Source organism: Danio rerio, chromosome 6 (assembly GCF_052040795.2).
Source record: "Danio rerio strain M-AB ecotype USA chromosome 6, GRCz13ab, whole genome shotgun sequence".
Taxonomy (NCBI): domain Eukaryota; kingdom Metazoa; phylum Chordata; class Actinopteri; order Cypriniformes; family Danionidae; genus Danio; species Danio rerio.
In genome coordinates, this window is record NC_141026.1 from 56,165,210 (window position 1) to 56,183,121 (window position 17,912).

A 17,912-nucleotide genomic window follows, 5' to 3' on the forward strand; every position below is an offset into this window, starting at 1 on the left:
TCTGGTGCATTTGCAGAAATGCTAATTAATGTACACTGTCCCTGCCAAATAAACAAATAAATAAATAAACAAACAAGTAAGAAACTCACCATAATGAGTAGTATTGAAATATAGTAACATAGTAGGCCCAGTAAAGAAGCTACAGCTCTGTACAGTTCAAAAACATGGTAGATTAATTCCTAATAATAAGAATATTTATTATTATCAGCCACTTTAAACATTATAAATACTTTGAACATTAACTCTGTACTGTGCTTATATGTAAAAAACAAACAAACAATAAAACGTCAATGTTTATATTGAAATGAGCTTTTAAAAGTTAAAAATGGTAGATTACTGTTCCTAAAAAAAAAAGTTAAAAATAACTCCTGTACTTAAATGTAAAGTATTAACATATAGTAGCCTATTCATCAAAACCTGGGGATGTTGCTTGGACCTCATAAATATAGGCTATATGTCATCACATTAATATATAAATCATTTTTGATAATTTTTGAAAAATATGTAGCATGTACATATGACATATTCCTCCGCATACCACTAGAAGGAAGCCAACTTACCACTTGTGGTACAGGTACCACAGTTTGAGAACCACTGATCTAAAGAATAGGCATCTAACGAATAAGCACTAGTATCTAATGAATAAGTACCAGTACTTAATGGAAAAGAGACTAGCATCTAAAAAATAAGCACTACTTTTTTAAATAGATACTAGTAGGGGTTATTGATTAAATGTCAAAACGGCTTGCCATACTGCGTGCGTGCGTGCGTGTGTGTGAACGCGTTTTTCGTTGGTTCTCTTTCTGCGGGTTGTGAGAGGAAATGTCTGAATGGTGGAACTGTGATCGTTTTGCATGAACACTGGTATTTATTTGTGTTATGATGAGGTTGTGTGATGCGATGAATGTTTAACCTGTACTTCGTGTTAAATCGTTGCTCTGAACTTGCCCGTTTTTTTTCTTCTTCTCTAGTTTCTGGTCATCTTGTAAATAACATATGGGCCTCCAAAAAGCATCTTTAATTTATTCTAGTACCTGATTAGACTGGAGCGTAATTCTACAAGCGCACACCTTTTAATCCAGATCCCTTTATTTTTAATGTGTGGGGTTTTTTTTGTATTTAACATTACAAACTTTTAAGCCACTAGCACAATTTAATTGCGACGGAATTGGTTGAACTGCACTTTTTTAAACAGAATTGATTCACCTGTAAATCAAACTGATCTGATTTACTTTTTACTGCACTTCAATAGTTTTTTCAGCACATCATATTTAACAGCAAACACATTATAGTTTTAAATAGTCTTTAATTTCATGATCCGAACACTTTCAAATGGGTCTGCTAGGCAGTACATTTCAATGAAGGAAAATCGGTTGTTGTAACCATGTAGACCAGGGGTCACCAATCCTGGTCCTGGAGGGCCGGTGTCCCTGCAGGGTTTAGCTCTAACTTGCCTCTACACACCTGCCTGGATGTTTCAAGTATACCAAGTAAGAGCTTGATTAGCTTGTTCAGGTGTGTTTGATTAGGGTTGGAGCTAAAATCTGCAGGACACCAGCCCTCCAGGAACCAGTTTGGTGACCACTGATGTAGACTATAAAGCAGGAGTCAAACCCTGTCCTGAATGTTTAGTTCCGACTCCAGTTAAACTCATCTGCTCAGCTAATTAAAAGTCTTATTAGTCGTACTAGAAGCTTCCAGGTTGGCGTGTTTAGTAAAGTTGGAGCTAAACTCTGCAGGACAGTTTGGAAGCCGTTGCTTTAAAAGGAAAGTTCACCCAAAAATGGTGTTTTTTAACAAATGTACTCACACTCATGCTATCTAAGATATAGGTGACTTATTTTTGCTTCAGTTGAGCATTAACCCTTTAAGGTGCATTCCTTGAAAATAATTTTTTTGGCCTACATCTTGTATTGAATAAAATACTGACACGACTCGATTATGAAATATAGTAATAAGCTATTAAAATAATAATGATAATCCTATGGACAAAAGATCAACTAGGTGGCCTTTACTAGGTGCCTGTTAAAGGTTTGTAGCTAAAACTCTGGTGATTTATATAATGCAAGTCAATGCTCAACTGACATTTTTACCTCATTTCAACTGAGCGGTATAGTAGTCACATAAAACCGTACCGCTACTTTGTAGGCATTGTTTACGCACGAAAGTTACAATCCACGCCATTCTCGCTCAAAGTAGAAAGCCATACAGTCCGTTCACATTGTCTATTATTTTTTAGATGCAAAGCAACTACGTGCAAATTGTGAGGAAGCTACACATATTACAATTTATATGCGTTTATAGATGCGATATGATATGATCGATACCATAAACAACAATGGAGGACATGCAGCAGATCCTGTTCCTGATTTCTGCATGCCGTCATTGTTTTATTGGTGTCGTATTTTGGCCGTGTATTTAAAAATGGAGCTTCCTGTGTTGTGCAAATGATGATGATCTGTAAATTAATCCGTCTAAGTCGTGACGTATGGAATACTGTTTCCTGGTCTAGTCGTTTGAATTGAGAAAATATTTGTTTATGACCACTTTTTAGGCACATTAAAGTGAATTTTATATAAAAACATGGTGTACACAACAGTCTCTGCTGCATCACAGACATCAATATTTTAACAATTTATAAAAAATGAATCACTTTCTGGCCATTGGATATTAGGTTGAAATATATATATATATAAATATATTAGGCTTAGGCGGTATCCAAATTTCGCTACCGTCTAACCTCCTCCCTATTTTGCCCCGGTATCCGGTATTATCGTGCATCATAAAAACATTTTTGACACAAGGCTCAGACAGCATCACCAAACTGTTGGCTTGTGTCTAAACCATTTTGAAACTGAATACCGTATATGCGACCTTAGGTTTGCGGTCACCTGTTTGTCTTGTTTGTATTAGAGATCTGCACAGGACGTTCTTTCATACACACGCGAATGTGCGCTCGCTCGGGAGCGATATTATTATTATTATTATATTGCTAGTCCGCGCGCCTGCTCCCTTTCAAATTACACCATAGTTACCGACCGCTTCTGCTTTATTCAGAAATTTATTCTCGCACCGCAAGAAATCTAGTCGACTCCCTCGGTACAGCAGCAGGAATGCAGACCTCTATTTCTTATTTATTACGTCTCCCTTCTCGTTCGCTCGGAAATATTGCCAAAATGCAGGTCACTTGGTGCATGACTTGCCACCTCACCCTCACTGTCCTGTGATGACAATTACTCATACGCATTTGTAGGCATTAAATAAATATATATTGTCATCGTGATTTTCGAAAATATTACGTCGCTTTTTAAACATTTCTTATTACCATTTGTTGAGTCTCCCCATACAGTCTTCTAGAGCGCTTGGACCCAGAAGCCGCTTTGCGTGACGTCATACTTAACAAGTGGATGGCGTTCAGTGGAGTCTAGCTTTATTATTTTTTGGGACCCTTTCATAAGTGTATTTACCACATCATTACTGTACCTTTACAAAAATAAAAGTGGTGAGTGCCATTTCTGTAGTCGAAACCGAAATTAATGCTTGTGTTGCTGAACTGCTCAGTGAAAATGAGTTATTAGAGAGTCAAAAACAAACTAATGTAATACAAGCTAAACTAAATTATTACAGTGGCTAATTCTAGTATCTTAACGACTTGTGAATGTAAGAACAAAAGCCCATAATGTACTGTCAGGAGCCCTGAGTATTCATTTAGTTTCGCTTCTTCATTTATTTATTCATTTTAATTTAAGTGCTGTTGACTTTCAAATAAATAGAAAAGATTGTGGCCCAGTGGTTAGCACTGTCGCCTCACAGCAAGAAGGTCACAGGTTTGAGTCCTAGCTAGTCCTGTTGGCATTTCTATATGGAGTTTGCATCTTCTCCTCGTGTTGGCGTGGGTTTCCACCACAGTCCAAAGACACGTGCTATGGGTGAATTGAATAAACTAAATTATATATATATATAAACTAAATAAATTAAGTAACTTAAAATAAATAACCTAAATAAATAAGGAACTAAGCCGAAGGACAATGAATATTTGACTGAAGAAAAAGCCACCTAAACTGTAAAAAATGCTGGGTTCCACACAATCCCTAATGTTGTCCCAACACAAAACAAATTAGGTGACGATTGTTTTCACGGAAGCATGTCAATCGAACATAAAACTGTTAAGTTGTTCCCCAAAAAGCAACAAAAACCTTTTTTTTTTTTTTTGTTGGAGTGTACATTTTGGATGTCTTGAAGGTTGAGTACATTAACAACAATTTTTCACTCTTGGATAATACTCACAAGTGCTTCCAAACTTTCTTTCAACCTATTTTTTTCTGTTGAACACAAATATAAATATTCTGAAGAATTTTGGAAACCATTGACATCCTTAGTAGGAGTCCAAATAAGTTTAAATGGAAGTCAATAGCTGAATTTCCCCCCCAAACATTCTTCAATATATCTTCCTTTGTGTTCAACAGAAGAAACTCAGGTTTGGAACAAGTGGAGGATGAATAAACAATGTCTGAATTGTCAATTTTGGGTGAACCGTCTTTTTAAGTGCCACAGCATATAGGGTGGGCCATGAAATCACAAACTAGAAGGCTTGCTTCGAATTTAACATGGAGGTTTTTACTAATCCTCATAAAAAACCAAGATCAAAATTGACTTTTTTTTTACCTTCTTAATGCGTTTAATTAATTATTGACCATGGATAATTTCAGTCCATGTTATTCCATACAAAAATCACAGCCATTTTCTTGAGCGATATACAGAAAAGTCATCGCATTAAGAAAGTAAAATGGATTCCATGCTCGTTTTTAGCCATTAGCTGATGTTTACATTTTGTTAATGCCATATTGGCGCTTTAATAACACTTAAAGATGTTTATATACCATATTATTAGGTTTTTGTTTAACGAAATGTCCACAAAACTTGCAGTTTTCATATCACGTTTTAATGGTAATCTGAATCTTTTGTAAGCCCTTGTTTTCTCAGACTTGCCCATTCATATTCTCATAATCAAGGCCTTCACTTTGGACTGTATTTGCTTGTTTAACCATCTATTATCCCTGGACGTTGGAAGATTTAGATCAAGCACAGATTTGGTTTTAGCATACATTTCTGAAACGTTTCCCCTAAAGAAATGTCTGATACATCTTGGAAGCCGAACTGCACGCTCTGAAAGCAGCGTTTGGCGCATTACTGTGAATCCTGAGCCACTGTAGTTAGCCAGATGTATTGGTGTCTTGTACAGATCAAAGGCGAATGGTTCAATTCAACGTATAGCTATGGTACATGTGAGATCGGCTGTTATATTTCCTCAAGACTCGACTCTTTGTTGCTCCTCTGGGAGATTTAAGTGCATTTAAGATCTTTATAAAGTATGCTTGTGATGCTTTTCATGGTTAGTCTGACTGCAGAGAAGTGATGAACTCGAGATCAAGTTCATTGGTGATTTATGTTTACATGCCTTTGATTAACACCTATCAACACTAATGTCATCGATCTGATTGCAAGTCTCTCTTTCACTTTTAGTGTAGCATGTAATCGCTAATCTGAATCGTTTTCTTGACTGATATGTGATGACGGCCATACTGATGTATTCTTTATTTTACAATGGCACAGCAGCAGCATATGAACTATTACATGGCTGCACTGATGTGGTTATGTAACCCAGTGTTTCCCAAGCCTGTTCCTGAAGGCACACCAACAGTTTTCAACCTCTTCCTAATTAAACCATTGAAATGTATGGGTCAGATAAGAGAGACACCCAATATACTCTTGGTGTGCCTTCAGGAACAGGCTTGGCAATCGCTGATGTAACCAACAGCATTGTTGTGAATGATTCTCGAAGCACAGTCATACTACGGAAAACAAAAACCAAGGATGTGAAATCAAACCTGCTGCATTTGATTTATATAAAAAGATGTGAAATACCCATATCCTTGATGGACATCTTGCAAAAAGCACCTTAAAGTTCGCCCTGCTTGTGACTCTGAATGTAAACTGTAGTGGATCACGTTTTATTTGGCCGCGTTTTAAAACCGTTCATCCTTGTACACGTGTTGTAATTGGTTTTAATGGGTTTCTGGAATGAAATACGACAAACGCTGTGATGTTTTCGTCTCACAGCTGTACTTTTCACTGGAATATTTTGCTCTTTCATTTTGAGATTGTGAAATCAACCAGTATGAGAATGTAATATAAATGTGCCAACTAATAAACACCAGTATTTCACCTCAAGGTTTCAGTATTTTTTTTTCCTTTCAAAACCCCAAACAGAAGTTTCCTTGTAATTGTCCTGCATGCAGAATTTTTGGGATTTATTCTCAGCGGCCACTTTATTAGGAACACCTTACTAATACCAGGTTGGACCCCTCCTTTTGCCTTCAGAACTACCTTAATCCTTTGCGGGATAGATTTAAGAAGGTACTGGAAATATTCCTCAGAGATGTTGCTCCATATTGACATGATAGCATCTCAGTTGCTTAGATTTGTTGGCTGCACATCTATGATGTGAATCTCCTGTTCCACCTTATCCCAAAGGCAGTAGCTGCTCTGCCCTCCACTTTCTCAGCGTTTCGATTGAGATTACGTCAAACATCTAATAAAAACACACATTTTAATGAACTTCATGAGACCTTTAACTTTAAATGAATAGATTTCATTATTAAATTTACTTGAAACAAGTTTTATGGCACTCATTCTAGTCAAACTGGTGAGGTTTTTGGTTATTTAATTGAACAATTTTTAAAACTGACATCTAAAATTAACTTCGAGACTGATCAGCATGGACAAATTTGATTTTGTTCTCCCCGTGTGTGTGGATTTCCTCCGGGTGCTCTGGTTTTCGAAATTGAAGAAACCAAGGCCCTGTTTACACTAATACGTTTTAGTTTGAAAACGCATAAGTTTTAATACGGTTACGCCATCCGTCCACACTAAGCCATGGTTTTTGAGCGCCAAAAAAAAAAAAAAAAAAAAAGCGTTTTGGAAAAGCTGAAGAGGCCGTTTTCATTCTGAAGCGCTGCTGCTCCATCTCAGTGTGGATGAAGGAAAACGGAGACATCTGAAAACAGAGGCGGGGCTGCCGAGGTTCATTAGCTGATTGGAGCTTTTGTGTCATTGCGTATCCTTCCCTTAATTGTCAAGCCCGTATCACATGACTATAACACATGGCTTAAACGCTACCGGAAGACAACAGACCAGCCTTCACTGTAAACAACATCATGGACACAAAAATGGGAGCGCTGTTTGCACTATTGTCTGTTTTAGGCGCCATTGTGCAGTTAAACTCTTTTTTTACTACAGCAGCGGCATATATTCGCTAGAACGCGCATGCCCAGAGTGTGCGAATGGTCACGTGATATACGTTTTTGGTGGCGTAGTGTGGACGGAGACATGTTCAGAAACGCTAGTGTGGACGCGGATTGTTTTTGATCCAAAACGTCGTTTTCAAACTAAAACGCACTGGTGTAAACGGGGCCTAAATTGTCTGTAGTGTATGGGTGTGAATGATCCCAATATTGGATTATGGTAGGAAGGGCATCCACTGCATAAAATATATGCTGAAATAGTTGGTGGATCATTCCACTGTGGTGACCTCTGAAAAAAGAGACTAAGCTGAATGAATGAAATTTGATCAAATAAAGTGAAAGTGCGTAATTGAGGCTGCAAATTCTGTAAATCACTTACTGTAAAAGCATAATACTGTGAATCTTCAGCTAATTAATATATTAAGAAGTTCTGTCGTACATTACCTGCCACCATTATAATAAATACATCTAACACAGAAATACTTTTAAACCTTTATTGTACAGATCATGTGGAAAATCACTGTGGCTGCTGTCCTCGGCCACGGCCAAAGCCACCTCTCTGAAAGAAAAGAAAAAGAAAAGAAAAAGCAAACAACATTAGCATCACAGCTTCAATAAAAGTATAGTTCACCCAAAAATTATTAATTCCTCACTATTAACTGCACTTAAATGTTCTAAAATTTCTGTTGAACACACAGGAAGATATGCTGAAGAAGGTTCATTAAGCCATTGACTTCATTAGCAATACCAAAACATACTATGAAAGTCAATGACTGAACATTCTTCAAAATATCTTCCTTTGTGTTCAACAGAAGAAACTCAAACAGGTTTGCAACAAGTAGAGGATGAATAAACAAACGGCAATTCTTATTTGTGTGTGAACTGCCCCTTTAAATATACTCATTCTGAATTGTACTTACAAACTGGAACTCTGTGGCGGCACCTGCACCAGCCTCAGCCTTCTTGTCTGCACCGGCTGTTGAATAAAGGGTTGTGTTTAACATAATGCTGCATGAGAAAGGCAAAAGGTAAACATGCTGGTGCAGCATACAGTATGTATTGTGTACGTACGCTGAGCTGCAGACCGTCTGTAAGCGTCTCTGTCTCCCTCGCCACGGGCCAGACGAGCCGGTCTCTCACCCTCAAGACCTGAAAACACCACATTAACACTTATAACACATGTAATATACCTTCAGAGTTATGCATTACAAACGATACAATAACATTACCACTTAAGATGAGGCTTAGACTAATAAAAAAAAAAAAGGCAAAATGTTTCCTCTATTGTTCTTTGTTTTTTTTATCATACCCGTATGCCTGAATAAGCATACATTTATGATTTTATATATTAAAAAAAAAAAAGTTTAGGTTTCTAAACTAGACTTTTTGCAAGAAAACCTTCCTAAAAGTGAACGTACATCAGTATAAATCTGAATTAATGCATGATTATGGTTCATTTGATGATTTAAAGTAGTTTAATTTGATCAATTTTTAGGTTAAATATGATTGGGTTTACTTACAACTGCGCACACTCCCAGCAAGCTTGCTTTTTTCCCCACCCATTTCGCATGCAAGACACATTTATAAATCAGACCCCAGTGTTGGGCTGCACTATGTTGGAAAAATCTGACATTGCAATATTTTGTATTTCTGCGATCTACATTGCGATGTGAATTTAGCTTTACTTGGAAAGAAGAGTTCAGATGCAAAAAAAAATTTCCATGGAAAATTAGCATTTTTCTCAGACTCCATTGTTTATGTGGTGCCATTTTATTTTAAAGACCTTTAAAAGAGTGTATTCTTTGCCATAAACTTGAACTTAATGAACCCACACACAAGAGCTTGATAAAAATTCTCAAAGAAATTTCAAACAGAAATTTTAAATTTTAAAAACTTTTAGAGGTTTTTGCATCTGAACTCTTCATGTTAGATTGATTTGGGTGATTTTGTAGGGGATTACATCTCGAATAATATGTAACAAATAACTTACAAGCAAAGATAAATAAAATATGGCAAAGATAAGCGAATTATAGTTTTCTGTTGAGTTTAACAGTATTTAGGTACAGATAGTGAACAATCAACACTGCATAGTCTTTATTGTATATACATGTAATAATCTTTTTTAAAAGTTACAAAAACCTGTCCAGAAGTATCTGAATTTTGGAAAAGTATCTTTGGACTTTATTCCCAAGCTTTTGAAATGGACATTAAAATTGATATGGAAATGGCACGGTTTGGATGTTCAGACCAGGCTCTAACTTGGCCTAAACATCAACAACTCTCCCTTATGTTTGGCATGGTGCAGGCCAAGAGAGTTATTCTGATAGAGTGTAAATTCACAACATCTCCAAATTTTTTAAAAATGGTTAGCTGAAATGGTTTCTGCCCTCAAGCTGAAAAGGTTTAGTTTCTCTAGAATTGGAAAACAAAAGTTGTATGATAAAATTTGGGGCTCCTTCCTTAGATGTATAGGTTAATAATATCTCTGAGATTTTTTTTTTTTTTTGGTTATTTCTTTTCTCTCTCTCCTTCCTTTTAACATGTCATTCTGTTTTGTTTCTTACTCCATTAGTCTGTCTGCAATTATTTTTGATGGTGCTGTATAATTGCTGTATTGTTTGCTAGTGTTCTGGTGCACGTTCTAGTTAGTATCAGGTAATAACACAGAGATAATTTTGTTAACATATATACACACATGATCACTATTGGGCGTTATATTTTATAAAAACTTCTATAAATAAAGTAAAAAATGTATAAATAAAGTTACAAACAATAAAATTTCTTGTGGTCAGATGCTTTAAACCAGGGGTGTCAAACTCAATTCTTGGAGGGCCGCAGCCCTGCAGTTTAGTTTCAACCCTGCTCAAACACACTTACCTGTAAGTTTCAAATAAGCCTGAAGGACTCAATTAGTTTGATCAGGTCTGTTAACTGTGCAGGGCTGTGGCCCTCTAGAAATTGAGTTTGACATCCCTGCTTTAAACTCAGAAATGTTATAATGTTTACACAGTCACAGGCCTTAAAGGGACAGTTCACCCAAAAAATGAAAATGTACTTCGTATTTACTCACCCTTCACTTGTTTCAAACCTTTACGAGTTATTATAATATCTTTTTGTGTTCAAGATTAAGAAATTCAAACATTTTTTAGGTGAACTATCTCTTAAAAAAAAAAAAAAAAAAAAAAAAGCATGCTGATGATAAATTTTTTACTCCATTATAATTTAACTTTCTATACATTATAATTAACTTGTCACAACTCAACACTGAAGATCCTGCGATGCGACTATTGCAGATGCACAAATTGTGATACGATGCTGAAACAATATATTGGTCAGCCCTACCCCAGTGAATTATGATTTACACTGTTCTAACGCAACCATTTATAGGTTACACTCCAAAAGTTGCATTTCACAGTTACTTATCAGTAAAAAAAAAAAGGTAGTGCAGATTATATAAACTACCATTTCTGATCATGCATGAAAATAGCATGTTATTAAACGCACAAGATGTTGATATTCAACTATGATTAAGCATGGGTTTTTACATTCTCTTATTTTATGTTAGTTTAAATTTAATGTTTGTCATATTTTTATTTATGCATCATTTCTGGACATTATTTATCATTTCTTATTATTACCATCAACCATTGCAACTGTATCTTTATGTAAAATCAATATGAGAAATGTTTGTGAAAATTGTGACAATTATACCATGTATGGATAGACGGTTGGTTAGTTTTTTTTTTTTTTTTGCTAACTGCTAATTTGCTTAAAAAAAACTGAATATGCTGACATTCTTTGCATTTCTACATAATGTGTATTTTTCCAAAAAACATACTTATCAAAATAAAATTATAATTATGCACGGCTTTGAAACATTGTGGTTGATTTCTGAAAGTTACATTTTCTTAAAGGAAGAAATGATTGTCTCACCCTTGGGACGAGGTCTGGCGGTCTCTGGGCGGGTCTGGCGGCGGAGGGTTGCGGGCACGATCTCTGGAGGCAGGTGGAGGAAGTCTCGCAGGTACTGGATGCCCTCATTGGTCAGATACCAGTAGAAATGGCGCCAAGCAAACTGCTCTTTGACGTACCCACATGACTTCAGAGACTGCGGAGGAAAACATTTGAAAAATTCACATCGATCCAAAGCCAATCAAAAAGTGCTCAGGGGTAGCTTAAATGTGTTGGTGCTCTTTGGGTAAGAGATTTAACAGAATAAACAGCAAAAAAATTGTCCAAGGCACTCGAAAAATGTTAAATAAATATTAAAAAGCCTTTATTCACACGGCTTATACTTAAAAACTGATGCGTTTGGCCAAAAACAACACGTTTTTTAAGGATTAGCTATGTAAATAAAGATTTTTTTATATTTTTTCCACATCTGAGTACCTTGGGAGCTTGGTGGACTCAATGAAAATATGCTGTTGATTTAATAATCCTCATGTCATTTTTTTCTACAATAGAACATTGAAGATGTTTTTTTTTTTTTGGTAAAACTGATCCTTGGAGGTTTATAAAATGCAACAAGTGTCAACGACAAAAAAGCAGACAAAAAAAAAAAAATGTAGAAAATCAACACCACCCAGGCTTTTGGTGATTTACATTGAGCACTTGAAAATGTAAAACTATCAGCCTTTAAGCTGTCTTTAACCGACAGCTTTAGCAAAGAGACCCAATGATGCTATCACAGGATTCCTACAGCTTAGTTAACTTTAAACTCAAGCTCATTCCATGTCCAATATCCTGAAATTTGAGAACTCAGGCCCCGTTTACACTAGTGCGTTTTAGTTTAAAAACGGCGTTTTAGAATGAAAACGATCCGCGTCCACACTAGCATTTTATCTAACGTTTCTGAACTGCTCTCCATCCACACCAAAACGCACATCGCTTGACCACACACACATTCTCGGGCAAGCTCTGCAGCATTTCTACTCAGATGAGAGCTGTGCTGGTCGGACTGCTCATCAAGCATCTCCCGCTGGATCTAATCTCACTATATTTGCTAAACGTGATCTTTAATTAATTTTATTGTCTATATTTAACGACATATTCCCCGACTTTGGTCTTTTGAACCGATTACTTGTTCACAGTTAACGTGTTTTAGCTGTGCGCAAAGATAAGTTAATAATTAATGGAACCACGTACATTCTGTATATTGACTGATCACTTGCCTTTATTTCCTATAATGTATAAACTTATTGTGTGTTATACTTTCATAATGGCTATTATTGATTATTAAAACTGACATTCAGCGAAGCAGAGGATACGTTTCGTATTTTTAATGAAAATGAAAGGAGGCAGTGATGTTATATAGGCTCTGTTTTATTATAAATATGCATACAGTGAAGATGCAGCACGACGCCTCAGCATTTCTGCTGTCTGTGAAGTTGTTAAAATCAAAATGAAAAAAGGCAGTTCCTTGAATCATGTTATTATTTTATTGTTGAGAAAGTGAAACAACATAGCCAGGATGACGTGAATAAGGTTATACAGTACACTGTTCCCTTTGAAGATTTACCGGACATGTCCTTGAGGGTCTGTTTTCCATATCAAACTTGCGAAGTCTGAACTTACAGGGAGAGGATGCGAGACTGAACTGTGTGTGTAGGCTACTTAATATTGAGGAAAAGCCCCAATCAGAGAGGCGAATGTCTGCAGCCCCGCCTCCGTTTTCAGATGTCTCCGTTTTTCTCCATCCACACTGAGACGGAGCAACAGCGTTTTAGAATGAAAACGGCCTCTCCAGCGTTTTCAGCGCTCGAAAACTCCAGCGTAGTGTGGACGGATGGCATAACCATAGCAAAACTTATGAGTTTTAAAACGAAAGCGCATTAGTGTAAACGGTGCCTCAATCCGTAATCACACTAGAGCAGGGGTGTCTAAACTCAGTTCTGGAGGGCCAGTATCCTGCATATTTTAGTTCCAACCAGAATTAAACACACCTGAACCAGCTAATCAAGCTCTTTCTAGGTATACAAAAAAACTTTCAGGAAGGCGTGTTGAAGAAAGTTGGAGCTAAACTATGCAGGAAACCAGCCCTCCAGGACAGAGTTTGAACACCCCTGCGCTAGAGTTTAAGCATGCGAAATTCTCTTCTATGGCCCTGATAAAATTGGTGGGATGAAACAAAATAATTAACCATGAATAAAGCGAGCAATTGTTCCATGTGAAACTTATCACACAAGCTTACGTTTCCAGTCTGCCACATTGGCATGTATATGAATGGAAGTCTATATGGGAAAATGGTACCACATCAGTGACAGTGAGAAGGACTTGCTCACCTGCATGGCCTTCATCACGTGAAGGTTTGGTACGTTCTTGTCAGCGAGCTCTGGATGTTTAGCGAGATGCACATCTTTTTTGGCCACCATGACGCCCTCTTTAAAGAGGAGCTCATAGATAGCAATGCGGTTCTTCTTGGGCATCAACATCTACAGAAAGAGACACACAATAATTAGCAATACAATTATTAGCATGGTTGGACAATATTTTAACGTTATATGTTTGCACTATCTAAAGTTTAATCCAAAGAAGAAGAGTTATCAATATGATATGAACACAATATGTGAAAAATATCGAAGTTTTACCAGAAAACAATACTATTATTTTGCTTAATCTGTGGCACAATTAATGTTATATACACATAATAGTAGTTCTAGCTTTCCCCATCAAATACAATTACTGACCCATGTTACAGCCACCTACCTACAAGGAAGTACTACTGAAATACCGATTGGGTAAAATTATAATACTTGATAAAGGTGTTTACATATTAGTACCATATCTTAAAAACAGAAACACGGTATTCGCATGGTATTTATCTGCGCTAAACTACTGCACGAGTCTGACGTAGGTGATAGCATGCTAGCCCCAGTGATGTTTGTACTTTAATAACACATTTTAAAACGGGTTTGTCATTTTAATTCTTTGTTTTCAGGTACAAGAACAAACATGTACTATTTTATTAAAATATTATTTTTGTTACTATGGTGACTTGGTGCTATTCATGAAGCTCTGTCGCGCCCAAATCCTGTCCGATAAAAACGATTCATCGTCAGCAAATGTGCTCAAGATTGACTTATTTTCATTGTAAAGCGTTTATTTAACCTAAATCCGATCAAAATAGCACATTAAGTAAGATGATGATTACGATTTTGAACGGATTTTCGGCTCTTGTTTCGGCCTACCTTTACTCTTGCTGAGAGACCGGAGCCGGAAAGAACGTCCTTAGCTGTACTTCCTGTATTATTTCTCTTCGCTTTATACAGACATGAGTAAAGAAAAGGCGCCAGCTGGTGAAATGGAGGAACTGGTTCATTTGTCAACGGTTATACACATTTATATTATACTTCCATACATTTTGTAAATCTATTTACATAGAAGGTTAATAGTGTAGCATCGCGGGGTTTGTTCATTACAAATTACAGGCCTACATGTACACCAATATTTTAATAAAAAGCACAATTTATTAACATTTAACGTGAAAGGTGCTTAAAACATCAGTAATAACAAAGAAATCACCATAAATACCAAAGGAAACTATCTGGGGTAAGTAAAATCTGCTTTTCTGCGTATTTTTAAAAAAGTTCGAGTCATATAAGTGTACTGAAATGTGTTGTTGTTAGTTGATTATTTACATTTGTACAATGATAAAACTGTACTAAAATATACATTTTGTAAATGGAATGACATTTAAGCTCAATTACGAAAACAAATGGTTTGTGATTACTGACCTTCACGTTGAAATTCTGTATTATTGTGTGAGTATTTAGTATTTAAGTTGAATTTTGAAGATTTGATAGAATCATTATACATTACCTAAGAAACGTCTTGTTGCCTATCCAAGTTTTAGGAAGAACAAATACTAACTTGACGTCTAGCGATCATTTGATATCAGAAGTGGCTTATATAAAAGGCAAAGGCCTCTAGTTTACGCTTATTTTACCAAAATAAAATATGATCATGCCTTGATTTTTAATTATTTAATAAGGACAGTAATGTCTGACTTTGCTGAGACAAAAGTCTTGTCATTTAACAGAAATAATGTCCAGTATAGAATATAAAGTCATGCTGCAGTGGAAACAGAATGAATATTGTGTCTGACTCCATCATGAGCTTGGAGGACTGCATCCACACATCTCTGCAATGACTCCAATCACTTATTAATAAAGTCATCTGGAATGGCAAAGAAAGCGTTCTTGCAGGACTCCCAGAGTTCGTCAAGATTCTTTAGATTCGTCTTCAATGCCTCCTCCTTCATCTTACCTCAGACATGCTCAATAATGTTCATGTCTGGTGACTGGGCTGGCCAATCTTGGAGCACTTTGACATTCTCTGCTTTCAGGAGCTTTGATGTGGAGGCTGAAATACGAGAAGGAGCGCTATCCTGCTGGAGAATTTGCCCTCTCCTGTGGTTTGTAATGTAATGGGCAGCACAAATGTCTTGATACCTCAGGCTGTTGATGTTGCCATGCACTCTGCAGATCTCTCACATTTCCCCCTTACTGAATGTAACCCCAAACCATGATTTTTTTTCTTCACCAAACTTGACTGATTTCTGTGAAAAACTTGAGTTCATGCGGGTTCCATTTGGTCTTCTGCAGTATTGGTGATGATTGGGATGCAATCGACCTTCTGCCACTTTTCTAAATGATCAGCTAGAAGTTAAAAAAACAAAAGTTATTATTTGTTGCTCTTACAACTGGAATCAACGACAAGACTTTTGTACTAGTGTCTTGTTTTGGCTGTGTTTTGAATGGTATTGTTAATCAGTCTGGTTTTGTTATACCTGGCAGCCTAATCTTGTTTTGTGTTTAGGCCATTATCCATAAGGACTTAGTTGATTTAACTTACTACCAATAGAAAAGAAAAAAGAAAAAAAGACCATAGAGACCCTCAAAGACCATTACATTTTCGGTTTAAACCAATCCAATCCCCAAAACCAATCCAAATATGAGAGGTTAATGTATACTACATTAAATAACCAACTTGTAAAGCATTAATCGTAAGCTGCGTCCCAAATGGCACACTATACACTATGCACTCATGCACTATGTACTTATGCACTTACACACTTAACAGGATAGTACATGTATGTAGTGTTGTCCCAAATGGCACACTAATGTTTTTTTTACTAAGCGGAAATTCAAACCGTTTCTCTAATGACGTTTGACGGTCGCCAAATCGGTGAAATAAACAACCGAATTATCAAATAATACCTGCCGTAAGTACTGCCGTATTCACCATCGGGAGGTGCTATAATCACTCTCGTAGGAGAATTTTGCTTTCACCATCCAAAATAAATAGTTATTTAACATGTGCGTCCGATAGCTCCGCCCCTTACGCTACGTAACAAACCTGCGTTCGTTGAGTGCGTGAAGTGTCCATCATTACACACTTCATTTTAACGGCTGAATGAGTGCATCATCCGGGTAATTTAAGTTTTCAGTGTGAACACACTACTTACACTATTCATACTACAAAATGGCGTAGAATAGTGCATAAGTATGCGATTTGGGACGCAGCTTTAGTCATGCCAACTTTTTATATAGGCCACATTTAAAGTCAAATAATGAATAAAGTCCCTTTATTCAATAGGGGTTGCCACAGAGGAATGAACCACCAATTTATTCAGCAAATGTTATACACAGCGGATGCCCTTCCAGTTGCAACCCAGTTCTGGGAAACCCCCGTAGGAAACCCACGACAACATGGGGAGAACATGCAAACTCCACACAGAAACGCCAACTGGCCCAGCTGAGGCTTAAACCAGCGACCTTCTTTCTGTGAGCAGACAGTGCTTACCACTAAGTCATCATGTTGTTACAGTCGTTAATAAGCTAAAGGTATTTTGGTGTCCGTGTTGTATTAAATTAATGTGAGTGATTATAGACCATTTCAATGTGGTGATGGCACTGGCCCATGAACATTTCCCGCGTGTTGTCAAACTATTTTAATAACTGAAACGAGGCAATTAAATCATATCTTGACGCTAAAACAGCTGTCATGACATTATTTATTAATATGTGGACTTTTTAGGATTCTCAGGAGCTATGGAAAACAGGAAATCCGTTAGGACCATTGTTATTGTTTACATCTCTCAAAATGGTCTACACAGAAAAAGCATGCAAGTACAGCGTATACTTTAATGACAAAATAAACGTAAAATTAAACCTTTTAACTCATATTTATTTCAATGTATATAATAATAAGTTATCATGCTAAATTATTAAAAACATAATGCTGTCAGGTTTCCCAGAGGTGGATTACGGCTGGAAGCTGCGTAAAAATGTGCTGGATAAGTTGGCGGTTCATTCCACTGTGGCGACCCCAGATTAATAAAGGGACTAAGCCGACAAGAAAATGAATGAATGAATAATGCTGTCAGATGGATAGTGGCAAAGTAAAAAGAAATTGACAATTAATTATTATTTTGGGGCTGTCTCTAAATAGAGTTCTTTATATTGAATTAAATACAGGACACAATGTTGTGTTTGGAAACAAATATTCTCCATTATTGAAAATATATTTTTATTGTTTATAGAAATATCCTATGATGTCATTTTGGATTTCTGTATTGTGTGGCTTAATTACATGTACAGTAGATTC

At 36.6% G+C, this 17,912-nt stretch overlaps 3 protein-coding genes across 3 annotated transcripts in view; 1 reads left to right on the forward strand and 2 right to left on the reverse strand.

Annotated features, from left to right (window-relative positions):
* Nucleotides 1-17,912, reverse strand: part of slc12a5a (solute carrier family 12 member 5a) — a 2,560,186-nt gene that overhangs the window by 122,816 nt on the left and 2,419,458 nt on the right. The window lies entirely within an intron of this gene.
* On the reverse strand, nucleotides 7,785-14,514 carry rps10 (ribosomal protein S10). The gene is made up of 6 exons (NM_201146.1): nucleotides 14,492-14,514; nucleotides 13,586-13,735; nucleotides 11,238-11,412; nucleotides 8,376-8,453; nucleotides 8,225-8,280; nucleotides 7,785-7,863 (listed from the first exon to the last, which is right to left on the reverse strand). Exons 2-6 carry the CDS (start codon nucleotides 13,733-13,735, stop codon nucleotides 7,822-7,824), a joined length of 501 nt encoding a protein of 166 aa, NP_957440.1. The 5' UTR covers nucleotides 14,492-14,514; the 3' UTR covers nucleotides 7,785-7,821.
* The window catches only part of pacsin1b (protein kinase C and casein kinase substrate in neurons 1b), a 91,390-nt gene continuing 88,046 nt past the window's right edge, over nucleotides 14,569-17,912 (forward strand). Inside the window, exon 1 of the mRNA XM_087256071.1 lies at nucleotides 14,569-14,852. The gene's annotated coding sequence lies outside the window, so the exon portion shown is untranslated. The remainder of the gene's footprint in view (nucleotides 14,853-17,912) is intronic.